At 36.4% G+C, this 19,936-nt stretch overlaps 1 protein-coding gene across 2 annotated transcripts in view; it reads right to left on the bottom strand.

Moving 5' to 3' along the window:
• Positions 1-17,632, bottom strand: part of Rad9 (cell cycle checkpoint control protein Rad9) — a 48,328-nt gene extending 30,696 nt beyond the window's left edge. The window contains exons 1-3 of one of the 2 annotated variants that reach the window (XM_081768653.1): positions 17,153-17,632; positions 14,074-14,318; positions 8,956-9,120 (exon numbers count right to left, since the gene is read on the bottom strand). In XM_081768653.1, the coding sequence (XP_081624779.1) occupies positions 8,956-9,120; positions 14,074-14,318; positions 17,153-17,186 (444 nt within the window). In that variant the 5' untranslated portion in view covers positions 17,187-17,632. The remainder of the gene's footprint in view (positions 1-8,955; positions 9,121-14,073; positions 14,319-17,152) is intronic. The other variant, XM_081768652.1, reaches the window with a different exon arrangement.
• Between the last annotated feature and the right edge of the window lie 2,304 nt (positions 17,633-19,936).

Genomic DNA, 19,936 nt, shown 5'->3' with positions numbered 1-19,936 from the left:
AAGTACAGCCGATTAACGGACTTTGCGTGGAAAATAGTGGCAGAATATTATGCTGTGGCACAACACCCGGATGAAAGCGAACTGATAGAGATAGTCTTGGATTGCTTACCAGCTGGTGACGCCAAGTTGTTGAGAGCTGTTGAGCCAAAGAACATTCAACACCTTATGGTGAAAATAGCTGAAATAGAGGGACATCCAGAGCCTAGTGAACCGGTCACGGACAAGAAGTTTAGACGCTTTCAGGTACGTCAGGCGAAAGTCGTCAAAAAGACAGAAAAGTCAGGGAAACAAGCCACCAAAGATACTTCGTCTCAGACGGAGGAAGACGAAAGCAAGAGAAAGGAAGGAAATTCCAATGGCAGAGGAGATGACCGATTTTCCGGAAACCGGGGTCGAAGAAGGAACTTCCAGTCTCGAAGACCATGGCCCAATCAAGGAAGACCGAATTGGGTAAGAGAGAGTAATGGAAATCGGAATGCTCCGTATGGGTACAACCAACGCTACTATCCAGCAGCGATGAGCTATGCGTATCCGCGGGGTACATCTCAGACATGCGCGCCAAACGCGATGACCTCAGCAGGAGCGCAAGCCTATCCGGGATACGCGCCGAATTTACTTCCTGGAGGGGGAGTGGCGGCTCCCACGTCCACTTCTTCCCCAGGAGTGAACATGGCGATGTCCACTGGATGGCCTCCGCAATACACGTCATTCGTACCGACGATGGCTCAGCCACCGGAAACGAACGGGAATAGTTTGGGAAATGCATATCGCAGCCCTCATTAGGGGAGAGTGTGGACTGCGATGTGGATTCCTCAACTCCCCAGAAAGAACAAGATCGGTTAGCGAGTAGTCAAAATTCCAATTTGGTACCAACCTCGTTCGATTTTGATACTAACCTTCTAAATTCAAAATTAAATGTTTTGGCAGATTCCGAAAATCGGGAAACAAAATTGGGCACGCCTCTGTTCTCGATTCGTTTCGTGATCGACGAGAAGGAGTGTGACTCCAGTGCGGGAAAAGGTATCCTTTTAACTTATCCTTCGCCCACGTTAAGTTGTTCAGTTGGAAGTTTAACTCTAGTTTGCGTTCTGGATTCTGGAGCGGATACGAATTTGTTGTCTGGAGACGTTTGGAGGAGGATCAAGGAGATTTATCCGTCAGCTAAACTTCGTCCAAAATCCAACATATCATTACGAGGTTTCGCAGGAGACGAATCTTTTCAAGTCAAGGGTTTTCAGATTCTAAATTTCACAATTCAAGATTACGTTTTCGAGGTTCCGGTATATGTGATTCACAAATTGAAAACAGATTGCATTCTAGGTTTCCCCTTTTTCATTCGTTATAATGTTCTTCTAAATTGTAAGACGAAAGAAGTCTCTCTTGAGACTGATTCTGGTCAGACCATCTCCATCAACATGGAAAAACAGCATTGTTGTCGAGTCACGGTTGCGGAAGTATCATCAGATGAAGAGGAAGACTCTTTATATCAACCAGTTATTTCGAAAGAAGATATTCAAAATTTTGTTTCGCAGAGAACTGATTTGGATTCGGATTCTAGGAATCGTTTATTTTCTTTGTTGATCAGGTTTCGTTGTCTTTTTACAGAGAATCCCAGAGTCGTGAAGGTTGAGCCGTATAGAATACAGCTTTCAGACGACGTTCCCGTGGTAGGAAAGTTGTATCCTGTACCTGTTCACCTCCAGAAAGAATTTGAGCAAGTGCTGGACAAATGGTTGAAACTCGGAATCATCATAGAAGGTCCTTCACCTTACAGATGCCCTGTACATATTGTGCGTAAGGCGTCTGGAGGGCTCAGGCCTGTAGTCGATTTGCGTGGTATCAATGAGCGTGTGATTGCACCAAAGATTCAAGTCGAACCGATCTCTGATCTAATCGCACGAGTCAGTGGTGCAACCATTTTCACCTCATTGGACTGTACGCAGTCATATCACAGTGTCCCGATCCATCCAGACTCTTACAAATACGTCAGTTTCATTTACAAAGGTCGTCAGTATCAGATGACACGTCTAACCATGGGTTTGAAATCATCTCCAGCAGTTTTCCAATCAATCATGCATACTTTTTTCGGCTTAGAACCTTTCAAAAACTTTCTCATTGTGTACCTTGATGACGTCCTTTGTTTTTCATCATCTATTGACGAACACTTTCAGCATTTGGAAAAGGTCTTTGAAACTCTTCGTTCGGCAAATCTTTCGCTCAATTTTCAAAAGTGTAGTTTCCTTCAATCACAAATTCCTTTTCTTGGCCACATAATTTCAGGATCTTCAGTCAAAATTAATCCCAAAAGTAACGAGGCCATCCGTCACTTTCCTCTGCCGCGAACTAAGAAAGCTTTACGAAGATTTCTTGGTCTCGTGGGATGGCGAAAGCGACATTTTCCTGACTTTGCGGGGTTAACAGCTCCATTTTATGATCTTCTGAAAAAGGACCGAAAGATTGAATACTCTCCGGAGTTACTGGAAAAATTCGATCAGTTGAGAGAACTTTTAAGTAGTCCTCCCGCACTTGCTCAACCGGACTTCAATCTTGATTTTCATTTGTACAGCGATGCATCTGCGGAGTCGTTGGCCGGCTATGTGGCGCAATATCCCCCGGGACAGGATGATCCGGAGGTTATTGCATATGCGAGTCGGCGAATAAAACCGCATGAAGCCTCGTTGTCAGTGTTCCAGTTGGAATTAGCTGCAGTTCTTTTTCTCTGCGAAAAATTTTCGTACTTCATATTAGGTCGTCGGACTACGGTCCACTGTGACAACGCTGCAGTCACGTATGCTTTCAGTTTAAAGAACCTAGATGCTCGAACAACTCGTCTTCTGCTTAAACTGCAACGCTTTGATCTTCAGTTCATTCACATAAAAGGCACGGACAATGAAATTGCAGACCTGTTGAGTCGCTATCCTCCAGAGATTCCTCAGGCAGAAGAGGATCATTTTGTAAATTTCTTGACCGCGGAGGACACGGACTTCTTGAATGTCACGGAACTGAAGCGAGAACAGCGGAAAGATCCGTATTGTAGAAAATTACATACCATTTGGAAGGGTGGTCAAAACAATACTAGGGTACGTGTGGAGAATAATTTAGTTTATGTCAGAAATTCTCAAAATTCTGTTTGGTTGCTGGTCATTCCTTCCAGCTCAGTGAAAAATATTGTTTCGGCAATTCACAACAAAGGCCATTTTGGAGTGAAGCGATGTTTGTCGTTCGCTAAGGCCATGTTCCATTGGAGAGGTATGCGTGAGACTTTTACAAAGTATATCCAAGAGTGCCTTCTTTGTGCACGAACCAAATACTCCTACAGGGTGATTAGAAAGGAGCCCTGTCATGTTGAGGCGTCTTCTTCCTTTGAGAAGCAATGCCTCGACCTGGTCGGGCCTCTTCCTAAGAGCCAAGGATATAAATATATCTTGTCCATCCTGGACGTCTACAGTCGTTTTGTGTGTTTCTTCCCTCTTCGGACGGCACACACAAGAGAGATTGTGGCGGTCCTTGAAAAGAGATATTATTATCAGCTACCATACCCGAAGTATTTGGTGAGTGACCAAGGTCCGCAGTTCTTGTCGCGCGTCTGGAAAGAGTTTTGTCAAAAACACCGGATAAAACATATACTTACCACGCCATACCATCCCGCTTCCCATGGCATTATCGAACGCAGACATCGTGACCTTCATCGCATTCTCCGCCTATATTGCAGTGACAACCAGTCCAAATGGAGTAATTTTCTAAAAGCAGCCCAAGATTTGTGTAATCACTCTTGGTGTGATGCTCTCGGATGTACTCCAGCGGAGCGTTTCTTAACGTATTCAGCATCCAAGAGCTTCAAAGAAAACTTCATTTGGCCCAAAGAGACGGTGCAAGTAAATGAAGACAAGAAATTTGTAGTTTCTGTTCCGGCAGCAGAACCGAAGAAGGAAAGAAAGCTGCGGAAACAGCAAGACGTCGTTACAGAAGGTTCTTTGGTGATGGTGAAAACTCACCATATATCGTCTATACCCAAAAAGGTATTTGCAAAATTTATGCACACATACGTCGGACCTTACCAAGTGGTATCTCTATCTCGAAATTCAGCGAGATTGCAGACTCTGAAGGGAGAAAATATAGGAGTTCAGAGTTTTGACAATCTGAAACTGTTTCGCTGCTCAGAAGAGAAAAGAAAGGAATTATTAGAAGGATGAAAAAAAAAAAAAAAAAAAAAAAAAATAGTTTATAGGTTAAGGTTAGGTTAGGCTTGATTAGAATGTATAGTTGTAATTAGAATTGAAAGAAAAAAAAAAAGATGTTTTATCTTGTATAGTCTCTAGTAATTTAGTAGTAACGAAAAAAAAAAAAAAAAAAAAAAACAACTTAAGAAGAACTCATAAGTTCAGATTTTTTTTTTTTTCTCCGAAGCTCCCGGAGGATGTTACCTTATGCTCAGCATAATGTAACATGGCCCGATGCTTTTGAACACCTTGTATGTTGGTAGGAAAATTTTAAAATTTATTTAGAATGTTAATAGAAACTTTTATTTTATAGTAGAGCAAACCGTAGGTTGAGAATTTTGCGCAATTTAGTAAAACAGATCATTTCGATATATGTTAGATGAAGATTACATGATTATTAATTATATTTTATATGTTTTACGCATTTATCCATGAGTATATTATTATTTTAGACAAATAAGTGTATATTTCAACGTTTTCAATGGTTTTCAGTTCATTTCTATTCATATTTCGGCATAGGGAATCTTCACAAGAAAGCTAAAAATTTTATTTCGTAAAATCTTCTTCAAAATTCCAAATTAATAAAGTCAGCCATAATTTCTTCTTGGTGCATCTCTTTGTTTCGAAGTAAAATTATCTGATTGGCTAATCCACAATCACAGCTGCGGCTGAGATTTCGGTTCTCTTTGATCTTCACTCAGAAGCCTATCATCCTATGATTACGTCATCATTATCTTCCAATTGGGGATCATCTTCTCGTAACTCTTTGTCTTACGGCGTCAGCCATTTCAAGAGTCAGACGTGCAGTGTTTAGCGTCTGCGAAAAAGTGGAATAATTTGTAATCACGTGAAAATTGTGTCAAATTCTTCGTTTTGGCGAATATTGGAAGAGATAACTGTACGATGTTTGGTGTTTCAACAAATTGTTAATCCGGAAATAAGACAATTGTGAAGTAATTTCGCATAACATAACGGATACTAGCCTGTAGCTATCCAGTGGTATGGAATGAGCTCCTTAGCAAATTTTGCGTTCTCGGTCCACCAGAGAACCTAAGAGAAGAAAGAGGAGACGGTGGAAGAGAGAGAAAGAATATTGAGTAGTGGTGCAGACCCGAGGAAAAAGAAGTCAAGCCACGCTCGATGGCTTTTCTGGAAAGGTGCTGAAGGAGTTTCCAAAATTTATTTTTGAGACCACGTATCACGAGTTTCCCAGGAAACCTCGGGTGGAAGTTATCAGGACTTTTTTTTTGTTGTTTAACATATCCGTTTAATCTTGGTGTAAGAAGAGGATGTCAAGTAAGTAAGGAACAGTGAAAGTGAAACTCAGGTATTTGGATTCAAATTTTTCCTTGTTCTGGCAAACTATCATGAGTGAATATATTTTCTGGTGTTTGTGTAATACTCGTAATATGAAGCACTAAATTCGTAAAGTTTCCCTCAACGCCGCACGCATGTAGATTTAGGCAATGTGACGTCGTGTTTTCATTCGATGGGGGGGGGAAAGAAAGCTAGAATCTCAGCAGAGCGATTGTCGTAATCTCAAGAAAATGTGTGTACCACACACACATTTTCCCCAGTGATGAAAGATGTTTTAGATTCCCCAAAATCTAGAAATTATTTATTTCGGTAATTCTGCTCAAAATTCAACCTTTATTCATTTTGGCATGTTTTCTTTGGTTTGACGTAGAATGATTATGAATGTTGAAGATGTAAACAAGTGTCAGTATCACGGCTATTGTCGAGTGCAAGGGTACATGCATCTTGCGTACCGATAACCGAAAACGTTCATCAATAGGTTAAACCTACGTACTATTTTAGAAAACTGATACCCATCAAGTTAGAATTACAATGTTGATAATTACTAGTAAATATTTTTCCTTCTTTTAAGAAATTGAATATATTCTGAACGACACTAATGCAAGACTAACCACTGCGTCTTCGGTAGAAGTGTGGTAGCGAAAATAAAATATAAATGCTAGTTAAGTATGGTGCTTTAGGAAATGTATGTGTGATTTTTTTTTTTTAAATATATATACTTGTTTAGGTTAAGTTAGTTTAGTTAGATTAGGGCTTTAGGTTTAAGTTGTGTGAATATATTATATGCATGTCTTGCCTGTGCTAGATTGTCATGTGCGTCCGAGCTGAAAAGAGGTCGCGAAGAGCGTAAATCCTCTACGCCGGCCACGAAATCGATGCACAGAAGAGTGTAAGCACCAAGGAATATATGTAAACAAAAGGCAAATTAAGCTAACCACAATCTGTAGGCAGTGAATTTATTATTTTCGGTAGTGTTTTGTATTTACTATTGTATTCTTTTGTTTGTTTTGCGTGTCGATACCATGAAAATGCTCTAGAAGGCAAGAATATTCAATGAATATCAAAGAATATAATATTTCAAGAATATAAACAAAAGTAAATAATGTTTTTGGCTTTGAAAGTATAGAAATCGATTTCATTAAATTTTATTTTGATGGGTATGTCAGTTCAATGTAAACATTTTCCTGTTAACGAATATTTCGTGTTACATTCATGAATATTTTGAAAGAAAATAAAACTTACTAGCCGTGAATGCATCTTTCTGTTTGAATACGAAATCTAATTAGCTTGTAATTTTGAGGAATAGTAGAAATATGTAGTCGATGTTTTTGGTATGCATGCGAAGCATGATAAAAACAAAAGCAGATCGTACAGAATAAGTTTACTGGGGAAATGAAATAGCTGTGAAATTCAGGGAAGAGACTTTCCTTAGTGTGACCGAGTTGAAAACAACCGAATCTGTAGAAAGTTCTTATTTTATCAGTTTCGATCAAAATCTTAGTTTGGATTTTTTTTTTTTAAATTACAAAATTCTGTCTCAAAAGATTTTTTTTTTTTTAATTCAGATAGGACTTTCACAGACAACATCAAGATCTTCTTTGTGCTCAGTGCCAGCTCCACTCGGGGGTCGGTGTCCTGTGTCTGTAGTCGTGGTTCACAACCTATTTCCGGATGGGATGTGAATGATGAACTGCAGGCCTGGATATCGGGCTGCGGGTTGAGATGGAACAGAGTTTGGAAGCTTTATATTTCGGGCCAAATTTGAGTTCTATTTTCCGTAGATGATTGGCATGGTGAGTGTATCAGTGACTGCTGATGACGAGCCCATACGGGCCCGGTAGGTTCGGTGTCACTAGTCAGTGATACATTCAACATAGCATGTAATCTCAAGGAAAGGGAACATCATACAAGAAAACTGAAAACACAACAAATTCATCATCATCATTATTATTATATATATTTATTTTTATTATCTTTTGTAAAAACGAGCTCGTGACGTAGGGGAAAATTATGTTTATGTTTCATCGATTGTCAAAACGCTTCCGATCGGGTCAATTGGGCCAAACTTCTGAAAATACTTAAAGAAATCGGTGTCATTTGGAGAGATTGTCGACTCATTTGCATCTTGTACATAGGACAAACAGTGAAGTTACGCCTAAATCAAGGAGACACTAACAGTGTGAAGATTGGGGAAGGAGTCAGGCAAGGACATAATATGTCACCCCAATTATTCAACGTTTGCAGTGATTGTTTAGTGGAGGAAGTATTAATGGAAAGTTGGAGATATCAAGATTAGAGGGCAGATCATTAACAAGGTCAGGTATGCGGATGACGGTCATTATAGCTCAAACCGAAGGATTACATGAGATTAGGGGTAAAATAGTTGACAATGGAAAACAATATAGAATGGAAATAAACATAGATAAATCGAAAGTTAAGAGACTATCCCGTGGAAACACGCCTTTACGGATCAAAGTAGAACAAAGATGTTTGAAGATGTCGATCAGTATCTGAGAAGTCTGTTGACGAGAGACGCATACTGCACCAAAGAGATCAGGTTAAAAATTGCCAAAGAGGCATTCAATAAAAAAAAAAAAAAATAAATAAATAAAAAAAAAAAATCAATTCTAACTAGTAAGCTTAACATTGAACTAAACAAGAAGCTAGTCAAGTGATGTGAAGCATTGCATTGTATGGCTCGGAGACTTGCAGAAGTTAGAGAAGAAATATTTGGAAAGCTTCCACATGTGGTGTTGGAGAAAAATGGAGAATATAAAATGGATGGACAGACTAACAAGCAAAGATTTTTTGAAACGAGTAGGAGAAAATATGACGCTTTTAATCTGAATTATTCGTAGGAAGCCAATTGGATTGGACACAGCTTGCAAGGAAACTGTATTCTTCATAACGCCATAAAGAGGAATAAGAAAGGAAAGCGAGAAGTAGAGAGAATACAACTGATCGATTTTTTAAGAAAATAGAAGACAATAATAATAATAATAATAATAATAATAATAATAATAATAATAATAATAATAATAATAATAATAATAATAATAATCTTTTAATCAAACATATCGCACGCTGGTTTCCAATGGTGGTACCGGGGCGCGCAATATCCTGTTGGAAGATGGGGTCCCAAAAAGGTTGGAGAATAAATTAACGATATCAGAACGTACAACACTCCAGTCCACACCAATCATTCCCGTGAATTAAGGCCAAAGGCAAGCGAGATATGTAGCTTATTATCCCCAAACCAGAATGCCAAGTGTAAGCTTGTATGGCGACCTCAAATAAACTTGCAGTACTATCATATCGTCATATAATTTGTTAGCTCTAGATTCACTTTGCCCCGAGTGAAGGCGGGAGTTCTAGTACACTAGATATTTCTTCTAATAATATATTTACAGAAACCTACCTGAAGAGTTTCACACTGTATAACTGGAATGTTATGAGTCTTCGTAATTCCATGCTTACATCTTAATTGAATAATAAGTTTATTACCATTTGGATCAAATCTCAACTGACAAGTTTCAACTTGACGGTCAACATTGGCAGGAGATCGAAACACAGCAACACAAGCCTAAAATGATCAGAAAATAATCTGTAATAAAACTCACATTTGGTTAAGTTCAGTAGAAAGTGTCGAATTTTTTTCTTTTGTCAAAACTTTTTGTATTAACCATTGTGAAGAAAAGCAGAATTGGAATCATGTGTTATAAATTAACAAGAATCAAACAATAAAATGCAATAAGTTTGTAAAACATAATATCAATATTTAGTTTAGTGCAATTACCTTTTGTTAATGTGACGACTGACACAAATTCTTAATTAGAACGTGCCACAAGTTTCTAACTTTTCTATGTAAAATGTTCATTCTTTTATATCACGTACGTGCAACAGAAGCCTATTCTGTGTAGAATAACCTCATAGTAATCTAAAATCCTTCTCCAGAAAAAAAAATGCACCCATAAGAGTGACTCACCCACCTTGAGGATTTTTTCAGAGAATTGTGTAGGATACCTAATTACGAAATACCAACAAAATCACATGAATCATTCCTGAGAAAATCCTCTGAAAATAACTTATCCACTTATCCCCAGGAGTAAACATATTACTATACTTTGGTCTCTTCTATCGTGGCTCGAAGTTAAAATAAGTATGAATTATTAGATCGAGGTGTCAAGCCAGTAATATAGGAAATGAGCAGGATACAAAATATAGGTTCGAAAGCCCCTAGCAAAAAGATTTTATCCTATGCTGAGAACAGGATATAGATGATTATATGATTAGATTTATAGGCAGATTTTTTTTATTCTGTGGTGTTGAACCTACATATTTCTAAACCACATAATTTTTTTTTTTTTTTTTTTTTAATTCTGAAAGAAACTTTTCTTACAGGTTCTACATTCCTTGTAAAATATCAAGCAAAATCGTAACTCAGTACGACCCTGCATAAAATCTTTTTTTCTACAACACAGCCAGGGTTGGCAAGGGAATTTAGTCGTTACTTTTTTGTTACGTAAATTACGCGTAATTTATAGGTAATTTACGTCAGGTAGAAACCCAATTTTTTACGCGGATGTAAGAAAAACTATTTTTCTTAAAAAAAAAAATCGAAAGCAGGACACAGTCCAAAACAGAACGCAAAATTCAATTTCCTTAAATCTGCTAGTATTAACTAAAGTCTGAACTTTCAAAGTAAAACCCCCTGGCTCAAAACCTCGCCTAGTTAGAACCTCGTAGATCACAATCTCGCCGTCCAAAATTTCGCCACAGCGATTTTTTCAGTGTATTCAAAATATCGTTGTATGCATGGGCGGCGATTAGGGGGGACAAAGGGGGGCAGTTGCCCCCCCCCACTTTTTTGAAGTGATCCATTGATGTGTATAGTTTCATTTGGAAATGAAAGTTTATTGTATATATATATATATATATATATATATATATATATATATATATATTACTGGTTCATAGAAAAGAATGCCATATATTTGCCGTTGCGTGAGTATGTATTGGTTAGTTCCCTTCCCGTTGTGCTAAGAAAACTACAGGAATTGCGTTTTAATTGCCACTGAAAATGGTCCAAAATTTAACATATTGGAGCACAATGATTCCAGGGTACTTCGTTTCTTCTTAAATGTTAGTCTTTAAAACTAATTGAGATAACACTTAAAAAAAAAAAAAAAAAAAAAAAAAAAAAAAAAAAAAAAAAAACGCTTTCACAAGTTATTCTTTAATTGCATAAATATTGACTAAAATGTATTTTCTTTTTTCTAATAGCAAGGAATATTGATAAAAAATAGAGCAATAAGAAAGAATTTCTACCTTTTTCATTGTTTTACAGTGTAATATACGACTGAAGTGGTGTGTTTAGGGGTGTACGAGTGTATATACAATTAAATTACTGAATTCGACATAATTCTAGGTTTCAGGGTTATTTTGTATAACTGGAGTGTGGATTGATTCTAAGTATTTTGAGTTTAGATGTATTCCCAGAAAGTGAAAACTGCACCTAATGGCAACGAACATGTTTCGGGAAGCTTACTGTCTTTCTAGAGTAATAACATACATTTAATACCTTGTGCGGAATTAAAAATATAAGTTGTTCATTAATCCCTAATTCATTAAAGTTTCTATGTAACTTTTGCAAAACAAGCCTCATTATTCATTACTGAGTAATACAGGGTTAGCCTAAAAGAAATAGGCAACCTTAGTGGTCCCCCGAATGAAGAGTTTTAATTACATTGTAACGTAACTTACGTGAGTTGTAGGGTACATCTGGAAGTGGTTGTGATACAACTACAGATGTTCTATGTATGACCCTTTGGTTACACGAGAAACATCTAGTCTGTAGTCCAATTCTTCCCAAACAGGCATCAAAGTCTGACTGTCCACCAATGCAACAGTATCTCTGATTCGTTCTTTCAGTTCCGTTAGATTGAGGGAGGGGAGGGAACATACACATTATCTTTTCTAAAACCCCACAGAAAGTAATCACACGGTATGTGGTCTGGACTTCGTGGTGGCCATTGAGTCATAGCCATGAACTCATCAGTTGAACGGCCAATCCACCGCCTAGGAAGAACTTCGTCAAGATAACCCCTTACATCGGAATGCCAGTGGGCTGGAGTTTCATCCTGCACAAATATGAAATTTTCACTATCTTCTTCAAGTTGTGGCATCAGCCAAAGTTGCAACATGTGCAGGTACGTTCTTCCAGTAACAGTTTTTTCTTGAAAAAGAACGGCCCATACTCTTTTTTGGGCGATACAGCACAAAACACGTTAACCTTTCTGAGTCCCTAATTTGCTCCGTTTACGACATCACTAGTGTGAAAGGTTGGTTCGTCCCCAAATGTAAGCAGCTGAATGAGGTCATCTTTTTCTTCACAAAGATTTTGTATGAACACGCAAAACTGAAAGTTGCTGTTTGTCACTTTCATTGAGACTTTGCAGTAATTGCAGTCGATATGGATAGAACTTGAGACGTTTGCATAGAATGTTCCAGACAGTCTTTTGAGGAATATCAAGTTCTTTTTCCGCACGTGTCGTTGATTTCCTCGGGCTACGAGCGTAGCTCACACGAACGCGCTCAACTGTTTCATTTAACACTGGAGATCTTCCCGTAGATTTCTTCTTACACAGACAACCTGTTTCTTCAAATTTATGCACCCAGTCATAAATGGACTGTCGTGGAGGTGGTTCTTTCCCACACTTTATCCTAAAATGACGTTGCACTACAGTAACTGAATTTGTCTTGGCATATTCCGGAACACAGCCTTCTCAACTTGACTCGCCATATTCCTCCAAGCCACGTCAATGTCAAGTCGGACGTTACACACCCGTCATTGAAACAAAAGAAAAAATGTCAGCCGCAAAACTTCAAGTATGTATGCATGTACCATAGGTAAAATCTTTTTGCTTAAAAAAAATATACATAGTATAACTTGTCTATTTCTTTTAGGTTAACGCTGTATTATCCTTTCTATTTATTTGTTTTGCAAGTTTGTTATTAAATAATCTGATCACACAATTTTCCAGACAGCAGTCTAAGATATTCATGAGCAAGAAATCAAATCTCTTCTTACACTTTCGTTGTTTAAGAATACAAAGAGCTAGTACCTACTTTCATTGCTCTTGTCAATTTCCTTAATAAAATATGAAAAAGAATATACAGTATTTTAACTGAAAAAGATAGTATCCTATTAGTTATACAACCTTTCGACAAACAAAATATTAGCATCAACCAGGTAAACTAACATTGATATACAAATATAAATATTCAAATCATGCCTTGCCCCCCTACTTTTAACGTCCAATCGCCGCCACTGGTTGTATGCATATACTAAGTACACTTAAAATCACTTTCAGATATGAACACAGACAGTCTTCCCCCACCCCCGTCCATCATATCTCAAACATTCTATTTTTAACATACAGGAATTATTCTTCAATTCAAACGAACTTACTTCAGAAAACTTCGCCGCCTTTCTGCATTTTAACAAGAAATCTGAGTATAGTACAGTAGACAGAAAATTCAATTTCAAATGACTCAGCTGTTTTCAAGAGATTCTGACACTGACAACGTTGATTTAATCGTAGAAGAAAATTAATATATATATATAGAAATTCCTTCTTTATACTTAAAATCTTAATTTTCAAAAAGCCTGGAAAACGTTTCCATTTATTTTTAATGAGAAGTTTATATACAGAGCTCCATCTTCGTAACTTGGGATTCTTAATATAGTAAATTTTTGGGATTAATTTTGACGGAATAAAACACTGCTTGTACATATGTATAAATTTCCATATTGCTCCTATTTATAATAATGAATAAAAGTTCATTAAATTTATTGGCAAGAATAAATTACAGCCGATTCACTCCAACGATATGATTTAGCACGAATAAATTTACGGCACTAATTTCACATTAAATATGCCTTAGTAATAAATATAGAGTAAGGCAAATTTAGATCCATTATACAACAATAACAAAATAATCTTTGATATATTGTCACTCAAATCGGATAAAAACGATTCTAGAATCATTTCTTCCGAATAAATTGACTAAATTATACGGAGGCGCTCACCTTACAGATATTGGCGAACACCTTATAATTTCATAAATGGAATGTACACTCATGTCCAAAATGATTGCCGCATATCTATGACTGTCTTCTTGTAAGAATAAAATTTGATCATGATTTTGCAGGGTGCTTTTAATACTGATACTATGTGTAAAATCGGGAAATGTATCTTTGTGGTAAATTTCATAGGAAAGAATTATAAATAGAAAATTACAGTGAGTAAAACAAAATGTTACTAAATGAACAAGAAAGTTCTATTTTCGTCTTATTGCTCTTCTTTAATGCTCTTTTGACATGAAATTTGCCACATACACGTCTTTGCCGATTATACACATACTAAAATTATAAGAAAGACCGGGCGAATTCGTTATCAAATTATATTCCTACAAAAACATATTTATAGACATGAGACAATAATTTTGGACATGCGCGTACATTAATACTTACCTTCATTGAAACTTTACACTTTGTATCATCATCTTCGTCGTCTTGAACATGTTTGGCGTGAGAGTGGCTCTTTTCTAAAACAGGAACGTTGTTCTCGTAGTAGGAAAAGAAGCTTGGTGCAAAAGTAAATGAAGCATATGCTGAACGAGCAGAATTTACTGTTCGAAATGACACGCCATCCGCCTGGGGCTCCACATATAACTCTTCTCCAATTTTTGCCAGTGAGTGAATTGCTCTTGCAAGAACTGTAAAAAACATTCTCTATTAATATCAATATACACCCACAAAATATAAAAATAATACAGTGATAACCTGAGAAATCACATTTTAAAAAGATATTGAAAATCTCTGTGTAGAAGGAAATCACATTCCCCCCCCACACACACACACACATAGAAATCTATGACACAAATGTGGTCTTAACTGCTGTATCGCTGGACCAGATTTTAGGAAATTTACCGGGACAATTGGAGAATTTATTTAAGTTTATGAGGAAGAATGAGTGAAAGTCAGCCAAGGGGAATAGTAAAAGTTAAGAAAGTGATTGTATTTGCTGATTGTTTTTGATGTTGTAAGCGGCATTGTATGTGGAGGCGAATGAACTATTTCGTGGAGAGATACACTTGTTTTATTATACGGATCCATAGACTATAAAATGCATATAAAAATTTGGTCAAGTCTTCAATTTGCCCATTTCATGTCGAGAATAGAACCTATCGAACCCCTGCGGGGCTTCTAACCCGTTCCTACTAATACTACTACTTCTACTCTTACTCCTACTACTACTACTTATATTATGGATCCATATAGTAAAACTACACGCCTAATAACGTAATCTAACGTAATGTAATGTAATCCAACCAAATATAACCGAATACAGTACATTTTGGCACTTTTTTTTCGATTTCCAAATTGGTCCGGCGATACAGCAGTAATGCCCAAATGTGCTTTTGTTCATTTAGTATAAGCTTTCAGCGTGCGTGGGTAGAGCGAAACCTGAGTATCAGTGGCGAACTTAAGAAGTAGTTTCATGGTTTAAGTCCCTACCCTTTAAGCAAGATTAAACATATAGTATATTAGAATAGAGTAGAATATTTTAATTGTCGTTAAACAACATTTGTTGCAACAGACAACGTCAAGAGAGTATAAAATATATACATTGAATATATAGGTACATAACTAATCACTTTTTATTTTTTAGTTCTTTCTCAAATTCTAAAACGCTATACACAGCTGTTTCAATGAGCCAAGATTTACAGTGTTTCTCAAAGTTTCAATTACACATACCACGAATTTCTGTAGGTAGAAGATTATACGTCTTCATCGCATTGTATTTATAACTCTTTTGTGTTTTACTTAACCTGAAATATGGAGTATCGAGGTCGTCTCCGTATCTTGTGTTATAGCAATGAATTTTACGATATATATATATATATACAAAAATCACACATGTCCTGAAAACATATGAGTTTGAGTATTTGAACCATTCTTCCCCTTGGTAATGTATCTAGAAGCGTCCTACACAATTTTCACTAAACAACAGTTTTAAGTAAAAAAGTTTCCCTTTTTAATAATTACAAAAAAAAAAAAAAAAAGTGTTTACAATACCACTGTACTTTATCCTATAACAACTAGTAGTGTAACATTCCATATAGAACTCTTCGCAGTACCTACTTCATGTAATAAAATTAATTCTTTTCATTTCTATCAATTTCGCGATTACCAAACGTGACCATCACTTTCTACAAGGGGCATTACTGCTGTATCGCCGGACCAATTTGAAAATCGAACAAAATACCAAAATGTACTGCATTCCGTTATATTTGGTTGGATTACATTACGTTACGTTAGATTACGTTACTAGGCGTGTAGTTTTACTATAAGGATTCATAATAGAAGAAGAAGTAGTAGTAGTACTAGGAGGAACGGGTTAGAAGCCTCGCAGGATTAGTTGGGTTCTGTTCTCGACATGAAATGGGCAAATTAAAGACTTACCCAAATTTTTCTTGCCCCTTTTGCAATCTATGGATCCGTATAGTAAAACAAGTGTACCTCTCCGCAAAATAGTCCATCCGCCTCCACATACAGTGCCGCTTGTAAAATCAAAAAATACAACCATTCCCTTAACTTTTACTATTCCCCTTACCTGACTTTCACTCATTCTTCCTCATAAACTTAAATAAATTATCCAATTGACCCGGTAAATTTCCTAAAATTGGTCCGGCGATACAGCACTTAACCCCTACAAAAACCTGAGCGTAAACTGGTAGAATGCAAAGCAAATATAGCTAACTCTTTACTGTGGGCAAAGCAGTGATATCGTCAATACATAGTATTGCCAAGCGAGCGTTGGCGAGTGACGGCGAGTTACAGCCCCACAGGGCATGTTGTTTTCTGTCTTTCCTTCTTGGGAACTGTAACTGTTGGAACCGGTTCAGATGAATTGGCTATTGTCACTGCTTTACCTAAAGTAAAAACTTGCCTTATTGACATTTACACTCTTTTCACCATAATGCAAGATCCTCACAATTCCAAGTACAAGGGTAAATTTGATTTGTTTCGCGAGGGATTATACCGAATGATTATTGAGTTTTACCTTAACTAAAAGTTTTAGGTACACCTCTTGGTAATAGTATACATGAGAACCCCCTGTCTTCCGTGCGCGAGGATACTTCATATTATATATTTATACGTTACCAAATTAAATCACTGCGTTGTCTTCATTATATGTGCTTAACATTCTATTTTTACTTTCTAGAATAAATTTTGTTGATTTCGATTCGAAAAATGTTAAATATTTTCAAATTTATATCGTGATGCAGACCAAAATCCTTGTTGCATATAATGTAATGCGCTATAGCATATAAAGTACAAGGGCAAATAGGTACGTTCTTTTTTATTTTCGTATCAGTGGATAAGTAAATGAAAGTGGGTTTGTTGCAGATACTCAATGAATAATCCCTAAAAGTATGAGCGTCCAGCTTCTTCTGGAACTCATACGGTCTTACGTATACTATATCCCACCTCTCTATATTACAACATATATTCATAAGTAAACAACATATATAAATACGTGTACCTTTTACGTTCAATCCAGGTATGAGGCACTTCATTGTAACATCTTCCGCTGAAGCAACTAACGTCCACGCTGTATACTACATAGTACTTGCGATGGTACTAGATATGCTTAAAAAGGACATTGTATCCGTTTATCTTCTATGCTTTCTTTCTTTCAAAAGAACCATAAGAAAAATGAATTACAATTCATGTGATCAGTATCTTAGCTCATAACAATACACCCGCCGAAATATCCAAACACAAAACCAAAATACAAGAGGGAAAAAAACTAGTCATAAATTTTAGGGTTTTAAAAGGCAAGTCGCAGCACTATTAGCCAAGTTGACTAAGCCGCTAGACATTGTTGTAAGATAGAGAAATTTTAATAACTAAGATAGTTTTTGAAAAAATAACGTAGACGAAAGAACATAACCAAAATGGTGCAGGCATAAACCTGAATTCGCCCGTGGTAAACGATATAGTTATAAAGTAAATCCAACGTAGGGCCTACACAATAAAAGTATTGATGTCAAAATGTCTACAAACTATAGAGACTAAATCCAAAATAAAATTAAGCAAAATTTATAATAATAAAAAATTATATATATATATATATATATATATATATATATATATATATATATATATATATATATATATATATATATATATATATATATATATATATATATATATATATATATATTGTTTTATCTGTTGGTGACTTGGTACTATTTGACTGTATATGCCATGCATGCGTAGATTTAAAAATGTCCCTGTAAGAACGGGCAAAAGGCTTGATTACCCTATTCTTTTTTACGCGGTTTAAAATATAAAAACGCTGTTTTCTCGAAAATGCAGTTTTGTGGCATTCCTCCTTTTTTCCCTTATGGGGCGTTTACACTTGGTCGATTTAGTCGCACGACTAAATCGACTCGCTGCATATGCCACTAAATCGAAGCAACTAGGCCGAATCAGATTGATGGATGTGTTAAATTATTTCAACCACAGAAAATAGAACGTCTTTCAATTCAGATGCCAGTCGATTAGTCGCCTTCGATCAACAAGCGATTAAGTTGAAGTTCCGTTTACACGGTCGATTAAGTTGAAAGTGACGTCAATTCAACTGAATCGAACGCAAATCGACTAAGTGTAAACGCCCCATTACCCTTCAATTGTACTAACCCTTTTAAATTATGATGACACAACACCTGTGCCATGGCGTCGACCTTCGGGATTTGTTTTACAAGTCTCTACTAAATATGGAAGCATCATAGAACATATTTTATGGGCATTTTCCAGCCTCGCGTGCTCTGTCTGGAAGCTGTGACGTCACAAACATGGACGATGGGTTTTAAAAAAGGGTATATAGACTGATATAGTGTGACGTCACATCCTTCTCGTTGCCATGGTGATCGCAGTTTTATTTTCTAAACAATATGACCTAAGAACCTAAGTACAAAGCGAAAACAGTGATGTATTATATTAGCTTTTGGATTGCAAACATTAGATTAAAAGGAATACTTGCACATGTAAAAAATATTTCCAATGAATGAAACCAAGAAAAGGTAGGAAAAGCAAGCAGTTTGGTAAATATGTTAAAATATGACAAGCGTCGAAAGTGAAATGTTTCCTTTGATAACGTTGATTTTGTGTATTTATCTATACATTTGGAGGTTACGTTAAGTGTCAAAATACTTAACTTGTTTATTATCGGATATTAAACTTAAATAATCCTGGAAAATCTTTATTTAGTACCATCAGTATCACACATTGCATTGCATATGTGCAGGGCTACAGAATTAGTGTTTAAAACTTAACCGATCAGAAATCGGTCCAGATTTCTTTATTTTGTAGCCACTGTAGCTATGCACTCATATTTTAAAGCGTGGGTGTAAGAAATCTGAATGCGCCAATATAATTAACATTATTTTCAAAATAGACAGTGATTTTTCCTTGTAGACAAATCGTATATTAGTTCTAATTTCATTATGCTGACAGCTCGTCAGTCTCTACTTTAGAGTTTCTACATTGCGCATAATTGCTTTTGTTTATTACGGATTACGTGGTAATGATTTCTTATACAATTTCTATCTTTTCATTTTAAGTAGAAATTTGGTCTCTGTAAAAAATTCCTTAGATGTTACTTCATGAATTACTGAATTTCGCTCGTAAATTTTCTAAATAGCGGCCCCATATTCTTAATATGTACCCTTTACTATACATTATTCGGCGTAAGCTCTAGACTGCGATAAACAAAGCCACGTTAAACTAAATCTCGCTGATTTGCTGTTGTCCTACCGACGCTTGTACTCCTCCGCAAAATAGTTCATGTGATTGCATTATTACTCTTACTATGAAGCTTCATATAAAACTGCTATATTATTATAAATGACAAAAATATAATACAGATTATCTAATAATACTGCAATCGAGTGTGGCTAATGAAACAATAGAAATAAACAGTAAGCATGAGCAGTAATTATGGCGCCAAATCAACTGTGGACGGGTGTTCTGCTTTTAAAGTCTGAAAGATGGCATGAATCCCGGTTCCGCGAGTGTTGTGGTGAAACACCAATAAAGCAAACCTTTACTCACTAAGCAACAATTGTTTACGAGTGAAATTCAAATACTTTTTTTTTTTTTTTTTAATCTTTCGAGTTTCTTTTCCTTCTTTTCTGCTGCTGCTGTAAGTATCTGGGCAACACGGGATAGTATTGTCAAATTGCACGTGTATAATTTGCTCCTCCCCGTGGGGAGTGCTAATGATACATCACTAGCCAATCGTATTTGTGACAAGCGGAAG

The sequence above is a fragment of the Thermobia domestica genome, chromosome 8 (genome assembly GCF_964235325.1).
Source record: "Thermobia domestica chromosome 8, izTheDome1.hap1.1, whole genome shotgun sequence".
NCBI lineage: Eukaryota > Metazoa > Arthropoda > Insecta > Zygentoma > Lepismatidae > Thermobia > Thermobia domestica.
This window is presented reverse-complemented; position numbering and strand designations above follow the sequence as displayed.